The 21,623-nt window shown below is 44.7% G+C and overlaps 1 protein-coding gene across 1 annotated transcript in view; it reads left to right on the top strand.

Annotated features, from left to right (window-relative positions):
• Window positions 1-21,623, top strand: part of EML5 (EMAP like 5) — a 288,831-nt gene that overhangs the window by 143,053 nt on the left and 124,155 nt on the right. Inside the window, exons 15-16 of the mRNA XM_084632418.1 lie at window positions 808-913; window positions 17,134-17,227. Coding sequence (XP_084488544.1) covers window positions 808-913; window positions 17,134-17,227 — 200 coding nt within the window. The remainder of the gene's footprint in view (window positions 1-807; window positions 914-17,133; window positions 17,228-21,623) is intronic.

Below are 21,623 nucleotides of genomic sequence, written 5' to 3'. Positions count from 1 at the left end.
CGCATTAGGATAAGCTTGCCTGACATCATGTAGTAAATATGTGGCAGAACCAAGTAGAACCCTAGGGACCAGTCTGGTGCCTTAAACCAGATTGGAATGCCCTTTGTCTTTCTGCAGCTGTCTGCCTCGTTCACTGCCATTTTGTGTATTGAATGAGGCACAGATACTGTAGAACAAATAGTAAGTGATCAGATAACTAAAGACTAGTAATGCCTGCATGCTCAACATAGCTAAAGGAAAATATTCTTGACACCAAGAGACTATTATCCTAAATTTGAGTCATCTGCATTGCTGCAAACTTACTGAAAGTAATAGAATTGCATAGGTATCACATAATTTGACCTGCAAAACCTTTATTACTGGTAATGATGCATGAAAAGGAAAGAAGTTATGTTGGCTCTCGAGCGTAGAGTAGTTTACAAGCTAGTAGTTTTATTTGTAAACTGAAAACAACTGACATAGAAATAACTGAGACAATAAACATGCAACCCTCCCACAATATACTCTTTTCAGTGTAGAATTCCATTATAAGGTTAGTTAATTGTAGGTAATTTTTTCAAGTTCTTCCTTAGGGCCAGCCATGGGAGTGACAGGTGCGAGGCAGGAGGGAGAATTTTCATGTTGATACTTTAGAACTACAATAATATTTGGTATTTTTATAGACAAGGTGGGAGGGAGAAGTACATCATCACTTTAATTTTTTCAGTTTATTTACTGATGTAATTAAAATTTTAAGGTAAAATTATTATTTTGAGCAAAAATACAAAATATGATACAAAAGAATGCCTAAAATCCTTTATATTTTAGGTTGGTCGAGATTCCTCAATACACATTTGGGATACAGAGACAATCAAACCACTGTCAGTATTAAAGGGCTATCACCAGTATGGCGTTTGTGCTGTTGATTTTTCAGGTAAAATATATTAAAAAAATATATATATATACATATTTCATCTTGCTTTTTTGTTTGAAGGTATACTGCAAGTCAATTTGTAAGTGTGATCTCCTCTTCGTGCTTAGATATGGACCACGTTCAAGTTTTGCAGTTAAAAATGCTTTCTAGTGATCACCCTGAAATGACACACATTCTCTAATAATAAATATTCTCTGTAGGAAGCTACTGTTCAATTTCACACATCTGGAATGAGATCAAAGAGCATGTTCTCCAAATCAAAAGAGCTGGAATGAATCACTTTAATAATAACTAGTCCTTTCCTTGTCACAAGCAGTGCCACAAATCCTAGGCCTTGTTTGCACTACTAAGTTTTGTTGATAAAAGTGATGTCAGTACTCAAAAATCGGCTTAATAAAAATTGGAATGTCACGTTCATACTTGCTCTCTTTGTCGGCAGAGCATGCCCACAATTTGGGCACTATCATCGACAGTGTGAACAATGCACTGTGGGTACCTATCCCACAGTTCAGTTTGGCACCTTCTGTCGCTAGGTGTTGTGGGATGGCAGAGCGGATCGCGGCGCATCTTGGGACCAGGCTCAATGTCCTATAATGCATTGCTTTCAGTCCCAGGACTCCATGGGCTTCCGACTTTCTTTTGTGGCATTTTTCAACAGCCTTCTTTGCTGTGCACCCCAGCATCTTTGTGAGAAAGGATGAATTCTGCAGTGCTATCCTATGCTCTGTTAACTGTCATGAAGACATCACGGATGGCAATGCAGTTAATCACGAAGTTCCTAAGTGAAGAAGATTCTCAGTCGCCTGACATGCTGTGGGATGTGGATAGGAGCAACTTTAGATTGCTTTTGGCATTCACAGAACAGCTACAGAGAGTGACTGTCGTTTTTGGGCTGATGAAACAAGCACTAAATGTTGGGATCATATTATCGTGCAGGTCTGGGATGACAAGCAATGGCTACAGAGCTTTCGGATTCGGAAAGCCACCTTCCTGGAACTCTGTGAAGAGCTCGCCCCAGCACTGCGGCAAAAGGACACCAGAATGAGAGCTGCCCTATTGGTAGAGAAGTTTGTGGCAATCGATATGTGGAAGCTGGCAACTCTAGACTGCAGCCGGTCAGTTGCAAATCAGTTTGGAGTTGGGAAGTCAACTATTGGGGCTGCGTTAATGCAAGTGTGCAGGGCAATTAATTGCATCCTGCTATGAAGAACCGTGACTCTGGGAAACTTGTGTGAAATAGTGGATGGCTTTGCAGAAATGGGTTTCCCTAACTGTGAACAAAAACATTTCAAAAACAGATTCTAATGAGAAACTGCAGAACTGGAATTAATTTGCAAACTGGACACCATCAAATTAGGCTTGAACAAAGACTGGAAGTGGATGGGTCATTACACAAACTAAAAACTATTTCCTGATGCTAATTTTTCCCCCTACTGTTACTTACACCTTCTTGTCAACTGTTTTGAAATGGGCCATCCTGATTATCACTACAAAAGTTTTTTTTCTCCTGCTGATAATAGCCCACCTTAATTGATTTATCTCATTAGAGTTGGTATGGCAATCCCCATCTTTTCATGTTCTCTGTGTGTGTGTATATATATATATATATATATATCTTCCTACTGTATTTTCCATTCCATGCATCTGATGAAGTGGGTTTTAGCCCACAAAAGCTTATGCCCAAATAAATTTGTTAGTCTCTAAGATGCCACAAGTACTCCTCGTTCACATTACATGTAGTTTTCCTAGGAAGTAACAGTGGCATTTGGGGCTTTACATTCCAGCAAGCACATGAATAAACTGCCTGGATATGTGTTGGCAGTGCCTGCTTTCTCAGTTTGTAGAAAACAAACAAAGATGAGTTACCATTCAAAAACTTTGTTGTTATTGCACAAGAAACAGCACACAGAAACACACAAACACACAAAGATACTTGGTGGGAAAGGAGGTACCAGGAAAGGGCAGACTTTCAGAGCTGTGTGGAGGTCCAGCTATCATTACGAAAGTTGTCTGAAGGGGTGGAGTGAAGAGGAAACCTAGAAGTCCAAGAAAGTGGAAAGGACTGTGCAGGCGGAGTTTTGGGGTAGGGGACATGGAAAATAATTCTGAATGTGCTGCAGGGGAGGGCAGGCATGGATCCGCTCAGTCTGCAGCATTATTAAGGACTTCAGCGTTTGCGTTTGCTCCTCCATTACTTGAATCACCTGCTCAGTAGTGTCCTTAACAAACTCCTGATTTCCTTTTCTCTCCTGCCTTTCGGCTTCCCAGTACTCCTTGCATTCCCTTTTCTCTGCATTGGAGGAGTGCAGTACCTGCTAGAACATGTCTTCTTTGCTCTTTCTTGGGCGCTTTCTTATGTGGCAGAGACGCTTGGCCAGTGTGTGTGGGGTGTTTCTGAAGGCCACATCTGCCGAAGCACAAGGAACAATGCACAGAAGCATCATTGTTAAATTCACTCACGGCATTGAAACATTTCAGTAAAATACACCCTTTGCAACATAACAATCACTTTCTCACTGACCCTTGGCAAGCACACATCTCTGCGAACACCCAAAGCATGGTGAGTGTTGATGAGGGGAAGGGGGCTCTGTATGGGGAAAAGAGCACTCACTCTGCAAGGGTTGTGATGCAGCTAACTAGGGAAAAAATTCTAAAATTCTCCCACACTTTTCCACAAGCAAGGGTCAATCTAGAAGACATCTCACTGCTAAGGGTAAGAAGGGAAATGAAGGTACATCTACTACATTCTTTTGGCTTCCACCCTGCTCCCCATGCTGCTCGCTAGTGTGCTGCTTTGGTCCCCGCACAAATAATTGCCGAATGGCGCAGGAAAGTTTCCTACAATGGGGGAAGGAACAAAGCTGCTCTGACCTGGAACCTTCAGCAGAGAATTACTGAGTACCTCCAGGAAACTTTCCTGGAGATCTCTCTGGAGGATTCCCATGAGATCTCAATGTGCATCAACATCCTGTTCTGCTGTACTGATTAGCTACACAGGGAAATGTCCAGCTCACAGAAACACAGCCAGCCTTAAACATTTCTATACCCTGAACTCTCCTCCACAGTACACAAACCACAGCCACTTACCAGGTGTCTCCTCTCCTGCTTCTTGCTCACTGGAGAGTAACCGCTGAGACTGGCTAGACACCTCTGGAGTGGTGAACAGTTCCTGGCTGCCTGCCCCACCGGGCGACCCCGCCGGGAACTCCACATCATCTAATCAGTGACTTCGTCCTCCAGGTTAGATCCTCTTTCCACCACCTCCCGGCCCGCCGAAGTATCCACAGGGCTTGGCAGTGGAGGTGGGGTCGCCTCCGAGGATAGTGTCCACCTCCTTATAGAATTTCAGGTCTTAGGTGCAGCACTGGAGCAACGGTTTCCCTCCCTCACCTTTTTGGTACGCCTGCCTCAGCTACCTTATCTTTGCTCTGCACTTCAGAATGTCCTGATCGTAGCTCTTTTCACACAAGCCTCGAGGAATGTGCCCGTATGTATCCCAATTCCTACGGCTCAAGCACAGCTGTGACTGTACAGGTTCCTCTCTCCATATTCTAAGGGGTGGGGCAGATGGTTGTTTACCTGGCTGCAGGGCAGTGGAGTTCAAACTGCTGACCAGAGCAGTCACAGTGGGCAATGTGGGACACCTCCTGGAGGCCAATTAAAGCAATAAAATCAGGTGTAGTGTCTACACTGGCACTTTGTCGACAAAAATTTAGAGGAAAAAGATTTATGTCTCTTGGGGTGGTTGTATTTTGTCACCAAAACGGAGCATTTTTGCCAACAAAAGTTGCATCACATTCACTGTTTTGTTGACAAAAGCTGCCTTTTGTTGACAAACCTTGGTAGTGTAGACAAGGCCTTAAACAATGAGTCTGCAATGCCTCCTTGGAACTTTAGAGGAAGACCAATCCTGAGAGCCACTGCTACAGGCTAGGCTCTGCCAGTAAAGGACCTTCAATGTTGTTCTTCCTCTAAAAACTGTCAGAAGGACAAAACTTTCTATGCGAGCATTCATGTCTTTTATTTTAATTCCCCAAAAATTTACTTCAGAAAATCCACTGCAAAGACTCCTTGAGGCTTCTAAAAGAATTTGGCGCCCCAAACTATTGTTTTTAATTGAGCCTTTGAAGAGTTTAAGCCTTTTAGTGCTGCTTTTGGAAGTTGTTATTAATGAATAATATACATTAAACACAAATCTTTAAATGTAAAATCTGTTTTTATTCATTTTTTCTCTTTACTAATTTTTCTTATCATGATGTTTCTTATCATGTTTTGGATTCTTTAGTATCTGCTCTGGGAAAATAAACATAAAACCTCTTTGGTAACCAAGTAATAAAATTAATCCATTCTTTGGCATTTCAGTTCATTCTTTAGGAGCAAAGTTGAGCTATCTCAAACTGCAATAAACAAAAATTATAAACTCTGATGTGAGACCATCAGCAAAAATCAGTTAGTTTTAATAAAATATTGAGCTCCTCCAGGTTCCAACAAAACACCTGTTTGCTTCTGCTAAAGATGAAATTCGTACAGAACAGTTTTTAAAATTTGCATTGTTTTGACTATTGTCTTCATGGCTAGAACTCTTTCTGTTTGTCAGTTCTCTGGCTTAATCAGTCATTGGGTAAATATTAGCAACATTGCATGTTAGCAGCTATTTTAACAGGTTGTATCTTAGAAAGATGAGTTGAAGGCTAGATTCTATCTTTTCTTGCACAGGAGGAAGTGCAGCAATTGACATACTGGACTAGACCACTGGCTCATCTAGTCCTGTATTCACTCTCTCTGATCGTGGCCGCTCTCACTGTTTCAGAGAGAGGTGCAGAACACCTCTTTTATCTGCTTCTTTCAGAGGTACTTCTGCACATTCTAATACAGGGCCTCTTTGTGTATATAATGTCCTTTCTCAGCCACTCTGCAAAGCCAGTACCCTCTGCATATTCATATTCTTCCTAAAGACCCTCTTATGTCATGATGCATACAAGAAATGAACTGACCGACTATGCATAGTGTGTGAGCATTTTGAAATTATCTATTTAGCTTTTAAAAAACCAAAACAGTATATTATTTATCATACCCAGTTACCTCCATCTCTGTTTTATTTGTTTTTATTTGTTTGTGTGTTTGTTTTTTAATGCAAACTCTTGGAAAGTACATAGTACATGATGTTCACTGCCAGCAGAAAAATTAAACAATACTAATAATTCTGTAGTGGAAATTGATATGAGAGGCTAAAACTTTTTGAATTCTTCTAAGTTCTTGTCTTCAATTATAAATTGTGGCAATGAGTTCCATAGGCTAATCATTCATTCTTATTTAACTCTATCATGTCCTCTTTTATTTGTTTCTTCTCTAAAATGAAGAAGCTCAGAGCTCCACCCTCATGGGTAATCTTGTACACTGTTTAACCCTTCCGGAACATATAACAGTTATGACAAGGAATCCAGAGGCTTTGCAAAGTAAATCCCTTAAACACATACACACATTTTATTCATAGAGAAAGCATCCAGACTTACAGATCCATGCAAAAATAACAAAATCTGCACAGAATAACTGTCCCTTCAGTGTCCTCACCACTAAAAGAGCCCATTTGGGTTTTAGTCAATCTTTGCAGGGTCCCCAGACTCTCCTCACCTCCTGGTAAACCTCCAGGTCCATTTCTCTGCCCCTGCAACAAGCTCTCCTTAGCTTGTTCAGGTCTAGCAGTCAAAAGATTCCCTCTAGCTCAGAATGCATGTCTCTGTTTCCTGAAACCTTCCAGAGTTTGAGTTTTTAAAAGCCAGTTCTTATACTTTGTTACTTTATTTCTCCTTTACTGCTGGGGTATTTCCACTGATCCAACAAGGGCCCCAGACAACCTGGGAAGAAGAGCCAGTTTTCTTCATCTTGGCCAATCTGTTTAGCATATCCATTATATTGCCAAGGCAAAGTCATTCCATATTAATGATTTTTTGGATTGTCTTGTAGTTGTTTCCAGATGTGACAGCCTCCCTGTTAGCAAATGGCTAATTTTGTACACATTGAGAATTAGAGTTATACATAGAGTTCATAAAACCAGTCAAAATTCATGAGATGTACATAGATTTCCCAAACCATCACAACGAGCAACAAGTCCAATAAGCAGATGGTGAAGAACTTGTTATTCTTTTTCGAGTGCTCGTTCATGCGATTCCATTCTAAATGCGTGCTTGCCCACATGCACAGTTGTCGGAATTTTTTGCCTTAGCGGTATCCATAGGGCCGGCTCTGGCGCCCTCTAGAGTGCTGTGCTCATATACCGGTATATGAGGCGCCACTGGCCCTACGCCTTCTCAATTCCTTCTTATCGCCCATGATGATTGGTCGGAGCGCCTTCCTCTTGCCTCGCAGGTGGATAGTGGTTTCTAACAGCCTATTGACTGTCTCTTTCTATATAGTTGTTAGTACTTAGTTAGTGATTAAGTGTTAAGTGTTAGTGAGTTAGAGTTCCAGCAGGGACTTTGCCCCGAAGCGGGGCATGCCCTGGTCTGTGGGCTTCAAACCCTGTTCAACTTGCAACAGGCCTATGCCTGTTAGTGACCCCCATAGCAGCTGCTTAAAGTGCTGCTTAAAGTGCTTCACACATAAAGGAGAAGTGCAGAATCTGTGAGAACTTTCGGCCCAGGACTCAAAAAGAGCGGGACATTTGCCTAAAGGCCCTCCTCATGAAGGCTGCACTTCGCCTAGTGTCGGAACCCTCCCACTCCTGAGTGCCCCGCTAGCTCCGAGTTCTGCCCGACACCATTTCCCCTCGCTGGTACCCAAGAAACGCCAGAAAAATGAGCGTGGCTCCTTGGCACAGAGTAAAGAGGGGAAGAGGGAGTTGGGCAAAGGACCAATTTCAGGCCTCACGGTCACCCTGGAGCTCCAAGGGGACATCTCTCCAGCTGGACACCCCCAGCCCGTCCAGGGATCCACCTCCGACTCCTGGGCATGGTTGGGGACCCCAGCACCTCTTAGTGTCTTTGATGCCTAAGACCTTCCAGGTGGCTAGGGACCTAATCACCCTTCTGGTACTGCCCACGCTGTGTCCTGCAACAGATTCGACTAAGGGTCCCCAATCCAAGGGCAAGCCAACCATGGAACTACTTCTAAGGGCAGTGGGGCATCGTCAGTCCCCAGAGCAGAAGCGTCCATTCCCCGACTCTGCAACCATGACTCCCAGCTCTGGAACCTCGGTCTCCGGCTAGATGGCCCAGATCCCCGGCACTGTGCCCGCGGTCTCCTGCATCAAGGCACCAGTCTCTGAATTCCTGGTACCGACCCACCTCCCATCAGCTGACACCCCAGCATAGGTCTCAGTCCCCTAGATGGTCTTCAATACATCAGTCTCCACCGGTGCGAGACCACTCGCTGCCACAGCACCGGTCCCTGTCTCCCCAGCACCGTTCCCCAGAGAGGCATTTGTCACTGACTTCCAGGCACTGGTCCTCCACTCTTAGAGTGAGCCGCCAGATGCAAGCCTCTCAGCCCCACCTTGGTCTTAGAATCATAGAATATCAGGGTTGGAAGGGACTTCAGGAGGTCATCTAGTCCAACCCCCTGCTCAAAGCAGGACCAATCCCCAACTAAATCATCCCAACCAGGGCTTTGTCAAGCCTGACCTTAAAAACCTCTAAGGAAGGAGATTCCACCACCTCCCTAGGTAACGCATTCCAGTGTTTCACCACCCTCCTAGTGAAAAAGTTTTTCCTAATATCCAACCTAAACCTCCTACACTTCAACTTGAAACCATTACTCCTTATTCTGTCATCTGCTACCACTGAGAACAGTCTAGATCCATCCTCTTTGGAACCCCCTTTCAGGTAGTTAAAAGCAGCTATCAAATCCCCCCTCATTCTTCTCTTCCGCAGACTAAACAATCCCAGTTCCCTCAGCCTCTCCTTATAGATCATGTGCTGCAGCCCCATAATCATTTTTGTTGCCCTCCACTGGACTCTTTCCAATTTTTCCACATCCTTCTTGTAGTGTGGGGCCAAAACTGGACACAGTACTCCAGATGAAGCCTCACCAACGCCGAATAGAGGGGAACAATCATGTCCCTCGATCTGCTGGCAATGCTCCTACTTGAACAACCCAAAATGCTATTAGCCTTCTTGGCAACAAGGGCACACTGTTGATTCATGTCCAGCTTCTCGTCCACTGTAACCCCTAGGTCTTTTTCTGTAGAATCACTACCTAGCCATTCGGTCCCTAGTCTGTAGCAGTGCATGGGGTTCTTCCGTTCTAAGTGCAGGACTCTGCACTTGTCCTTGTTGAACCTCATCAGATTTCTTTTGGCCCAATCCTCTAATTTTTCTAGGTCCCTCTGTATCCTATCCCTATCCTCCAGCATATTTACCACTCCTCCCAGTTTAGTGTCATCTGTAAACTTGCTGAGGGTGCAGTCCATGCCATCCTCCAGATCATTAATGAAGATATTGAACAAAACCAGCCCCAGGACCAACCTTGGGGCACTCCGCTTGATACTGGCTGCCAACTAGACATGGAGCCATTGATCACTACCCATTGAGCCTGACGATCTACGTAGCTTTCTATCCACCTTATAGTCCATTTATCCAGTCCATACTTCTTTAACTTGCTGGCAAGAATACTGTGAGAGACCGTATCAAAAGCTTTGCTAAAGTCAAGGAATAACATGTCCACTCCTTTCCCCTCATCCACAGAGCCAGTTATCTCGTCATAGAAGGCAAATAGATTAGTCAGGCATGACTTGCCCTTGGTGAATCCATGCTGACTGTTCCTGATCACTTTTCTCTCCTCTAAGTGCTTCAGAATTGATTCCTTGAGGACGTGCTCCATGATTTTTCCAGGGACTGAGGTGAGGCTGACTGGCCTGTAGTTCCCAGGATCCTCCTTCTTCCCTTCTTTAAAGATGGGCACTACATTAGCCTTTTTCCAGTCATCCGGGACTTCCCCTGATCGCCATGAGTTTTTAAAGATAATGGCCAATAGCTCTGCAATTACATCCGCCAACTCCTTTAGCACTCTTGGATGCAGTGCATCCGGCCCCATGGACTTGTGGTCATCCAGCTTTTCTAAATAATCCTGAACCACTTCTTTCTCCACAGAGGGCTGGTTACCTCCTCCCCATACTGTGCTGCCCAGTGCAGTAATCTGGGAGCTGACCTTGTTCAGGAAGACAGAGGCAAAAAAAGCATTGAGTACATTAGCTTTTTCCACATTCTCTGTCACTAGGTTGCCTCCCCCATTAGTAAGGGGCCCATACTTTCCTTGACCACCTTCTTCTTGCTAACATACCTGAAGAAACCCTTCTTGTTGCTCTTAACATCCTTTGCTTGCTGCAACTCCAAGTGTGATTTGGCCTTCCTGATTTCACTCCTGCATGCCTGAGCAATATTTTTATACTCCTCCCTGGTCATTTGTCCAATCTTCCACTTCTTGTAAGTTTCTTTTTTGTGTTTAAGATCAGCAAGGATTTCACAGTTAAGCCAAGCTGGTCGCCTGTGATATTTAGTATTCTTTCTACACATCGGGTCGGTTTGTTCCTACAACCTCAACAAGGATTCTTTAAAATACAGCCAGCTCTCGTGGACTCCTTTCCCCCTCATGTTATTCTCCCAGGGGATCCTGCCCATCACTCCCTGAGGGAGTCAGTCTGCTTTTCTGAAGTACAGGGTCCATATTCTGGTCAAGAAGAGCTCTGCCCCTAGTTGGTTCCTCCAGCACTTGCACCAGGAAATTGTCCCCTACACTTTCCAAAAACTTCCTGGATTGTCTGTGCACCGCTGTATTGCTCTCCCAGCAGATATCTGGGTGATTGAAATCCCCCATGAGAACCAGGGCCTGTGATCTCGTAACTTGTGTTAGTTGCCTGAAGAAAGCCTCGTCCACCTCATCCCCTGGTCTGGTGGTCTATAGCAGACTCCTACCACGACATCACCCTTGTTGCTCATACTTCTAAACTTAATCCAGAGACTCTCAAATTTTCCTGCAGTTTCATACTGGAGCTCTGAGCAGTCATACTGCTCTCTTACATACAATGCAACTCCCCCACCTTTTCTGCCTTGCCTGTCCTTCCTGAACAGTTTATATCCATCCATGACAGTACTCCATTCATGTGTGTTATCCCACCAAGTCTCTGTTACTCCAATCACACCATAATTCCTTGACTGAGCCAGGACTTCCAGTTCTCCCTGCTTGTTTCCCAGGCTTCTTGCATTTGTGTACAGGCACTTAAGATAACTCGCTGATCGTCCTGGTTTCTTAGTATGAGGCAGGAGTCCTCCCCTCTTGCGCTCTCCTGCTCGTGCTTCCTCATGGTATCTCACTGCCCCACTTATTTCAGGGCTTTGGTCTCCTTCCCCCGGTGAACCTAGTTTAAAGCTCTCCTCACTACGTTAGCCAGCCTGCTTATGAAGATGCGTTTCCCTCTCTTCCTTAGGTGGAGCCCGTCTCTACCTAGCAATCCTTCTTCTTGGAACACCATCCCATGGTCAAAGAATCCAAAGCCTTCTGTCCAACGCTATCTGCGTAGCCAGGTCCCTGGAAGGTGACTGGTCTGAGGTGGGAGGTTAGCCCCTCACCAAGGAAGCACTGATCTCTTTCGGTTCCAGAGACCAGCGCAGCACTGGCTGTGGCTGCGTGGCAGCAGGGCCAATGGCCCTATTGGAACCCGTGGGGCATGCCAATGATTCTGGTGCCATATTCGCACAACTTCTCCCTGGCTGCTTTGGACAAGCAACCACCGGTACCGGGCTTGGAACACAGAGCAGACTCCAATGCAGGCGGGGTTGGAGGATCAGGTGCCAATGCCAAGGGAGCCCTCCCCAGTGGGGGAAAGTGCTCTGGCCCTGGTGCTGTCGTCATCAGAGGCCCCTCACACACCAGCCCTACTGATGACTTCAAAAAGCACCAAGCCCTGCTTAAAAGGGTGGCTTTTAACCAGGGCTTGGAAGCCAAGGAACTGGCAGAACAGTCAGATGCCCTTTTTGACATGCTAACAGCGGCAACCCTGGCACGGCTTGGGCTGCTGGTCCATGAGGGTGTTCTAAAGATGGCTAAGGTACTGTGACAAACCCCTTCATCCATTCCACTCACCTCCAAACTGGCCGAAAGGAAATGTTATGTTCCTGCTCAGGGGTTTGAATATCTCTACACACCCCCTCTCTGGCTGTGGGACTTCTATGTGCAGCATGCCATTTATCTCTGTGGCCTCGCACCTTCCAGGTACCAGGAACGTGTTAGCGGATTGCCTCAGCAGGATCTTCTCATCTCGCCACAAGAGGTCACTCCATCCGGAAGTGTTCAGCTTGATCTTCCAGAGGTCTGGGACTCCTCAGGTGGACTTATTCACTTCCAGGCAGAACAGGAAGTACCCTATTTTCTGCTTGATTCACGGGAACGACAGAAGCTCTCTGTTCAATGCCTTCTTGCTCCCATGGTTGGGGGCGCTGCTATGCGCATTCAGCCAGTGCCTCTAATCCACAGAGTCCTCATGAAAATCAAGCAGGACAAGGTGATAATAATCCTAATAGCTCCTGTCTGGCCTCGCCAGCACTGGTTGGGCACATTGCTAATCCTCTCGATAGCAGCTCTGCTACAGCTTCCACTCAAGCTGGACTTGCTGTCCCAAGACCACGGATGCCTCCTGCACCTGAACCTGGTACCTCTGCACCTGGCGGCCTGGTTGCTGCATGGCTGAATGCGGAAGAACAAGCATGCTTGGCCTGCGTTCAACAGGTCCTCATAGGTAGCAGAAAGCCCTGGAAACAGTTCACATGTTGGGCTTTGGACCAGGGTTTTTGGCCCGACCAGGCCTCTCTCCAGTTGATCCTATACTATCTTCTTCATCACAAGCTCCAGGGCTTGTCTTTCTCAATGATCAAGGTCCACTTGGCAGCTATTTCAGCCTTCCACCCTCCAGCACAAGGCAGTTCGGTCTTTGCACATGACATGCAGGTTCAGTTTTTGAAAAGCCTGGAGCAGTTCTACCCTCAAGTCCGTGTCCCTGTCCCTCCTTGGGACCTGAACCTCATGCTGTCTAGGCTCACAGGTCCACCCTTCAAGCCATTAGCTTCTTGTTCCCTTCTGCTGCTCTCTTGGAAGGTCTCCTTTCTGGTAGTTATAACATCAGCCTGCAGGGTCTCCGAAATTAGAGTTCTCACCTCGGAACCGCTCTATATGGTGTTCTGTAAGGATAAGGTTCAACTGCAACTGCACCGAGCCTTCTTGCCCAAGTTAGTTTCACAGTTTCATACGAACCAGGACATATATTTACCGGTTTTCTTCCCGAAACCTCATAAGTCAGACAAGGAGTGCAGACTACACTCTCTTGATGTTAGGAGAGCGCTGGCTTTTTATATTGAAAGGATTAAACCATTCCAGAAGTCAACGCAGCTCTTTGTTGCAGTGGCAAACAGAATGAAGGGCCTCCCGATTTCTACACAGAGGATTTCATCATGGATCACTGCCTGCATCAAGTTTTGCTATGAGCAGGCAAAGGTACCCTCTTCGGCGATGGTAACTGCTCATTCTGCTACAGTGCAAGCCTCTTCAGCAGCCTCTTGGCCCAGGTGCCAATTTGAGATATCTGCAGGGTCGCTACTTGGTCATCCATTCATATGTTTGTGTTGCATTATTCAACCACCCAGCAGGCCTATGACAATGCCAGCTTTGGTAGAGCAGTGTTACAAGCCGCACAACTGTGAATTCCGAGTCCACTTCCAGGGATACTGCTTGAGAGTCACCTAGAATGGAATTGACATGAGCAAGCACTCGAAGAAGAAAAAAAGGTTACCTGCCTGTAGTAACTGTTCTTCGAGATATGTTGCTCATGTCCATTCCATTACCTGCCCTCCTACCCCTCTGTTGGAGTTACCAGCAAGAAGGAACTGAGAGGGCATAGGCCCAGTGGTGCCTCACATACCAGCACATGAGTGCGCACTCCAAAGGGCGCCAGAGCCAGCCCTACGGATACCATTAAGGCAAAAAATTCCGACAGCTGTGCACGTGGACATGCACACACCTAGAATGGAATAGACATGAGCAACACATCTCGAAGAACAACAGTTGCGAAAGGTAGGTAACCATTTTTTACCGGGAAGTAGCAAATTTCACTTTTTAATGCACTTTATAAATCTTTAAGCTGAGGAAGCAATAGAAGCATCAGCTGTAATTCAAGGAGCTATTGGAGTGGGAAATAATATGGGCACATCTTGTGGTAATTGAACAAAATTAGCCATTTTCCTTTCTATGCAGGTCAAAAACATGCCTCCACAGGCCTACAAAACAAGTCATCTGGTTGTTTTAAATGTATATAAGAAAATATTAGACCTTTCTGATAATCTTTTAATAGCACGGGAGTTTGTTCAAAAATATGATTAATGACATGCTACTTTGGAAATGTCTAACTAGTTATTAGATGATTAATGTAATACATTGTATCATTTGTGGATTAGTACAGGTTTTGGTTTGCATTCTTTCTGTATCAATATAATCTATTGAAATACTATCCTGAATGGCTGGCTACATTCAATTTACATTTTTTTTTATAAACAAGCAACCCTACCTATACTATACTTGTAGGCCTGTGCAGTGCAAGGTAGGTCTAATATGCTTCACATGCAGAACTCAAAAAACCCTTCCTGTAGACCTATAAAATATTAGATTGTATATTTTTGGTATTTACTGCTACTGCTGTCTGATGCCTTTGTGAAACTGCAATGTATGTAGTATTTTTTACATTCTAAGAATGAATCATTTAGTCAAGTATGAGGCATATTAAAGAACTAAGGAGATTTTATAATATACAACTGTTTTATTTTTCTTTGTGTAGTATAATCCAGTCTGGAAAACTGGCATCAGTTTTGCTACCATTCTTCCCCTCCATCTCGCCAACTTTGATTTTGTGGTTGTGCATATTGCATTGTCTTTTGGAGGCATGTCATTAGTCTCTTGGGAATATGAATATTTGGATCACAACTTTGTAAGGAGTCATAGCCACAGACATCTCTGAGATACTTTGGTCACTGAGGCAGTAAAACAAAAACTCACTTCCTGTTCTTTCCATCTATCGTAACTTTCACTATTCTTTATTATGTTTTATTGTTTCTATGTACTGTACTTATACAGCCCCTCATCATCATAGTATCTAATTACCTTGTTTTATCAGTTAAAGTTTGTTTTATTAGTAGTTAGTTTTAATTAATATTATCACAGTTGTGTGAGCCTAACGATATTTAGGAGAATCTCTAGTTCTATTCTATGGCCTGTCACCTTTTTTTATTTGTCTGCTGTATGTCTCAGTTAGCCTTTTGTTCAGGCATGTGGTATTTGTGGACCAACAGATCAGTATGTTTGACAAGAAATCAGATCATTTTTGTTGTTATGGGAAAAAATGTTGGTCTCTGACCAACCTGTGTGCTGCCTAACATGTCTGGATGAGGGGTGCCTGCCTAGCTGATGCCTGATGTATCAAAATGTTATGCCTTCAATATGGAAAGATGAATTTTCACTTTTCTTATCTTTGAAGCGGCATTAAAGGCATCTAAGTCTGACTTCGAAGGACAGTGAGTCTTTACCTTGTAGGTACTCAGCTTCGTAAGTGGAAATTAAAGGATGGATCCAAAGTTTGTTCATATCTGAATATTGTAAGAAACTGTAAAGATTGACTAACCCACTGAGTTCAGGATCTTGGGTCTGTTCAAAAGAGAGGAAAGCAAAGAAGGAAAGAAAGAGACCAAGGTGCTTTTCTTCCTATTTCTACTCTTAGAATGACAAGAGTCGTGGATCTGGTGGGGTGGTTGGCTGGTGCCGAAAGTCTTCCTAGATTCAAATGATTTCAGCAATTATGATGTTTTGTGTCAAATACTTCAGATTCAAAGGTTACTGTAGTCCTGGAGCCAGGATCCATCCTTGGCACAAAGTGAATGTAGTGAGTTGAGAAACTTGGATCGTGTCTGTTCTCTGGAAAGAATCTGGCTATCTCTTTTTTTCATTCCCGCTCCACCATAGTAGACAGCCTTTGCCAGTTAAACCTTTTGAGTTTTCTCTGCCCAGGAAGTTGAACTCTGATACAAGCTGTTGATTCCTTGTTCTCTTGTGGTCGGCCTCACTGCATTCTGGGATGGTATTTCGTTTCACGGGAATGAATCTGATCTCAGACACAGCTAAAGCATGTGCTGAGATTGTGCATAGTGTTGGATCTTGGGCCTCTGACATTAGAGAATTTCCAGTCCTTCTTGGCTCTTACTTTTCAAGAAGTTATCTTCTCCCTCTAAATCCTCCCCCACCCCCGCAAGTTTCCAGGAAGGCAGCTTTGCAGCTTCAGAAGATGTGCACATGCCAGGAAGAGATCAGTTGCAAATGAGCACATATGCTGCATCTTCTGACTTGGAGTTAATCATGACATACCTGAGAGTCAGATCTGCCTCAAGATGTTAACCAGAGTCATCAAGCTTGGGAATATCTCATAAATTTCCTAGAAGTACTCCTAATACACTTCTGTAAACCAATCTGCAGTTACCCCAGAGTTTCTGCTTCATCAGGGTAAGGAGTACTAAACTCAGCACAGAGATTCTTGGTGCCTCCCTGTGTTGAGGGATTTTGTGGAACTGGCGTCAACACTTGGTAAAGCAGTGTCCTTACCCACCCACCCCAGTCAGCACACCATGGAGGTTTGCAGTGAATTACTTATAGGTGCCTGAGATGGACTTGTTCTCTTTTTACAAGCCCATCACAGGGAGTCAACTACCCTGTTACAAAAGGATATTCTTGAGGATGAGTGCTGATGTGGAGGATACTAAGGTGAAGTATGCTTCTAGTGTAGAGGAACAGGAAGGCAATGACTCTGCTTTAGGTGACCTGGCATTTCCCAACTGTTGAAAAAGCTAGCAACATCAATAATTCCTGTGCCAAAATCCTAAAAGTCCAAGATTAAAATGTATAATGAAATTAAATGACTAGTCTAAGATCTTGCACTAAGTTAATGGCAAAGGGAGGATTAGAACTTGGAAATTCTTGGATTCAAATCCTATACTCTGTCCACTAGACCATTCGTATAAAAAATCTGGCTAACTACAACACATCAGCTGTGGTTTATCTGTTTGTACATTCTTTCATCTCATAATATTACAAGTAGTGTTTTGTATGGTTTATAGTATATCTAGTATAATAATTTGATTTCTTGTTATTGCAGAGTAATGCTCTCTACCCACTCTCTTACCATACATTTCCTTTTCTAGCGGATGGCAAACGGTTGGCTTCTGTTGGCATAGATGACAATCATACTATTGTGCTCTGGGACTGGAAAAAAGGAGAGAAGCTTTCAGCAGTAAGGTAAACATTTAACTTCATTCTGAAATCTATACGAAAATTAGTTTCAAATGGCAATGGACAGAATGGATACAAAGTGAGAATAGTACTGAGACATAAATGAGCAGTTTCCCTTGCTTGTTGATTCACCCAATCAATGGCTTTTAGCACAGACTTAAAACTTTGTTTAGGGAGAAAAGCTGTAGGTAAAGTAAAATCAACAACCATTGCTATGTAAGTTAAGTGACGAACTCGAGATAAGAAATAAGAGATTTGTTCTTACTGGAAGAAAAGAAATGTTCTTTAACATTTCTTTGATGTGTGAGTAACTGCCTAGTATCTTTTGAAACAATTTCTTTAAAACTCACTACACACACCTCCGTTTGTCATTTCTGTAACTTGTCATGCCAAAAAAAATTACATAGTCACAGACTGCATACAAGTCCCTTTCCAAGCTGAATCATTGGCTGCAAGTGACTCTTCCCCCTCCATCCTTACCAGTTACAGCTGCACACACTTCCTCATCATTTCTGTGGCACATGCATGCACACTACTTGCCTTTCAAACACCACACACACTACATGTCTGTCTTTAATGTTCCTGTTCCATGCAGTTGGGTCTGGTGCTTCTCCTTTCGGCAGCTACTGGACCTTGAGGCTCCTGCGTGCAGCTGGTGCTGACGCTGTTTTTCTGGGCCTCAGCTACCTTCCATGTAGCAGCTGCACTCACCAGATGTACGCTTTCAGCCCTTCTGCAGATGTTGGTATCTACTTTTCTTTTTCAAAACCTTCTCATGGTACGTCTCCAGCAGTGGCTCCTTCAGCCCTTTCCTATGTTGGTGCTCTCAGATGACAACTGCTTTCTCCAGGGATGCCCTTTTGTTGCAGGTCCTTACTCCTCCCTCCCCAACCCTCTGCTCTGAGGCTGTGGAAACTTGGCTGCGCAACTGGTAGCTGTGGAACCAGGGCAACCTTGCCATCCTCAAATAATTAAGTTTTCTCTTTAAGGTAGTAGTTCAAGCTCTTCAGATCAGACACTGTCTTTAGAAGGTATTGCTGCAGTTGCAGAAATGATCCATAATGGTCTTGGTTCAGTTGGTTCTTGCTAGTAGGTCTCCTGGCAAGCTGACTAGGAGGCTTCATATGCTTGTCTCTGGCAAGCTTTAGCAGTTGCTGGTTCCTTACCTCTTAATGGCCACTTGTGGGGAGAGGAACATAGACTTTCTGTCAAGCTAGATTGTTCAGGCATGAATATGCCTTCTTTGTCAATGGCTCATAATAGTTACTGTCCTCACTTGCTCCTGAGGCCCCTTGATGAATCAGGAAAGAGTCTTCCCCTACAGTCATTTGACACAGTTCATTCACGTTTGATTCAGTAATATTTATGATAATAAATTCTCCCAAATCAGCAGATACTGTCAGAATTTTTGGAAAGTTCCCCAATCTTCAGTGGTTCTATATATATATATTTGTTTACAAGGCATGTGACCCTTGTGCCAAAGATGACTTCAGTTCCAAGAATTATTGGACCCACCAGGGTGTGTCACAAGCTATGTTCTTCTTCAAGGAGTGTCCCTATGAGTGCTCCACTTTAGGTGTCTTGACGCCCTGCACTTGTAATTGGAGATTTTTGGTAGCAGTGCCTGGTTGGGTTGCACATGCGCTGTAGCTGTCTTGTGCCGCTCCGAGCGGTTACATAGCAGTGCACAGCCAACCATCCTCCTGTTCCTTCTCTGCCATCTTTGGCTTGAGTGGAAGCAATCAGCAGCATCTTCTCTTACCTCAGATAAGATTTATAGTAGATAGTTCATAGTGATTGTTGTAATTAGCTTCCTTATCCCCTTGCCTTACTCTAATTTCTTTAATTTTCACACAGAAAAGTCTCCCTTTATCTTCCCTTTCTACCCCTGTCTCTCCGGCAGGTTTACCCCAATTTTTCTCTAAGAGACTGACTCCCTTGGGCATGCCCGGCTCACCTGGCTTTAAATGCAGCCTGACTTGCAGACTATCCATACTGGTCTCTGACAGCCAGGCTCAGTGTGTCTGCTTTGTTGGCAAGACATACATTACTCAAAAGTGCCCACACTGCAGAAAGCTGACAGGCAGGACAAGAAAAGCCAGAGATCTCCAACTGAAGCTTCTCATGAAGGAGAAATCCCTCAGGCCAGTCTCCGACCCCAAGTCCAGGTCACCCCCTGGCCAACGGTCGCCAGCGGCAGCCTCTGACAGGGGTTCTACTTCAGCAACAGCTGCCAAAGAGCCTATTCCTAGAAAGGCTATCAAAAAGCTATCACAGACATCCCTGCACGGAGAATCACCTAAAAGAAAGCAATCTCTAACTGAAAAATCTGCTCCGGTATTGATGGCACTGAGAGTGCCGGACCGCGAGGCACCAGGAATGTCCGGCACCGAGAGTTCCTGAAGAGCTAAAGACCCTATGCAGGCAAGCTCTAAAGGAGGTTCACGCGCTAAACTGAAACATTCCAGCTCGGCACCCACAGAGCCGAAGAAGATCTTGGCACCAAGTGGTACAGTGGCGCCACTTGCTGTACCTATGCCATACAACTCTAAATCCTTGGCACCGGCAGCTTCAACTCATGCTCCCAGGCAGTCCACCATGTCGTCTCCGACACCGAGCCTCACAGTTCCGCAGTAATTCATGAGGCATGCGGACCTGATAGTGACCTCAATGCCCGAATCTTTATTCGTCACCGAAGGTACCTCATCCGGAACAGTACCAAGCCAGACTACTCCCTGCAGATCAGCCTCCCCTATCTCCAGTGATGAGGAAGAAGATGATGCAGTAATATATATTGCTTGCCATTCCTCACCCAAGCCAGGACCATCTCATCACCAACCACCTGCGGATATATGAGGATGTGATCACCTACGGACACCACCTCACATACCATTCCCACCTAACTGGTCATACTGGGATCCATGGGCAATGTATGGGGCCCAAAACCACAGCTCTCCTAGCTCCCCTTAGTCCAGAACAGCCAGGTCTCCTTCACCAACTGTTCTGGCACCCTCAGAAACACAAGAGGAGGACACTGAGGAACCTGAGGACATAGCTGAGCATGACACTTTGCTGCCTACTCACCTCTCTTCGCTGTCACCAGACGAAACCATGCCACCACCACCCACCATGGGGGATGATTTCAAATCCTCTCAGGACCTCTTCAAAAGGGTTGCTGAATCCCTAGACATTTCGTTGGCTCAGCTACCAGAAGCCCAACATAAGCTCTGAGACATACCCTAGGCATACCCATCAGCAAAGATAGCTCTGCCAATTAATTATGCAGGCATGGAGCCTGCAAAAAAAATAATCTGGCAGACATCTGCTACAGCACCACCCTCATGTAAAAGATATGACAAAAATATTACATGCCAGCAAAAGGGGCTGAGTTCCTATTTACACACCCCACACCAAACTCCTTAGTAGTGGAGACAGTGAACCAAAGAGGGAAACAACACCAGTCCCAAATGATCCCATACGATAAGGATTGGAAAAGGCTGGACCTTTTTTGGCGGAAAGCTTATTCCTCAGCTACACTTCAGTTCCACATAGCCAACTGTGCAACCCTGCTGGCCAAATAATACATGCAATCTGTTCTCCAAAATGTCAACTTTTACTGAAAATTTATCCAATGACAAAAAAGAACAATACAAGGCAAACATTTCTGAGGGGTCTCTTATCTCCAGGATGGCCCTACAGGCCTCCTTTGACTCTGTAGACACGGCAGCACGATCCATCGCAACATCTATGGTCATGCGCTATGCATCTTGGCTCTACCTCTCCAGGTTCCCAAGAGAGGTCCAGGCAACCGTCGAGAACTTACCCTTCGAGGGTCAGAAACTTTGCAGACGAAACCGATATCTCATTACATACAAATAGACTCAAGGGCAACCTTAAAAACCCTTGGTATTTACATACCTGCAAACAAAAAGAAACAGAGCAGGTTTTACAATCAGAGATTCTGGTCTACGCCATACTCTCAGCTCCAAAGACAGTACGACCAATGGCATAAACAAAGAACAGATGTTGGCATAACCAAGATCAGCCTTCAACATCTTGATAATCCACCTCTAGACAATCATTTTGAAGGTGTGGTCGAGGGCACAAGACCTCCACACTCTCTTACTCTGGAACCAGAAACGGTTCCCTGCCCATCTGGAGACCGTCTGTCACCATACTACCCAGTCTGGAACAGCAACACGACAGACAAATGGGTTTTAGGGATTATCCAGAAGGGCTACTCCATCCCCTTTATTTCTGTCCCACCTACCCACCCCCCTTTCCTGTCCCTCTTCAGGGACCCCTCTCACAAGCACCTGTTAGAACAGGAAATAAACTACTTTGTACAAATAGGTGCCATGGAATCTGTACCATCACAACACAGGGGAAGAGGTTTTTATTC

This window comes from Lepidochelys olivacea (genome assembly GCF_965140295.1).
Source record: "Lepidochelys olivacea isolate rLepOli2 genome assembly, chromosome: 6".
Taxonomy (NCBI): domain Eukaryota; kingdom Metazoa; phylum Chordata; order Testudines; family Cheloniidae; genus Lepidochelys; species Lepidochelys olivacea.
Note: the sequence above shows the minus strand (reverse complement) of the source record. Positions and strands in the feature narration are given on the sequence as shown.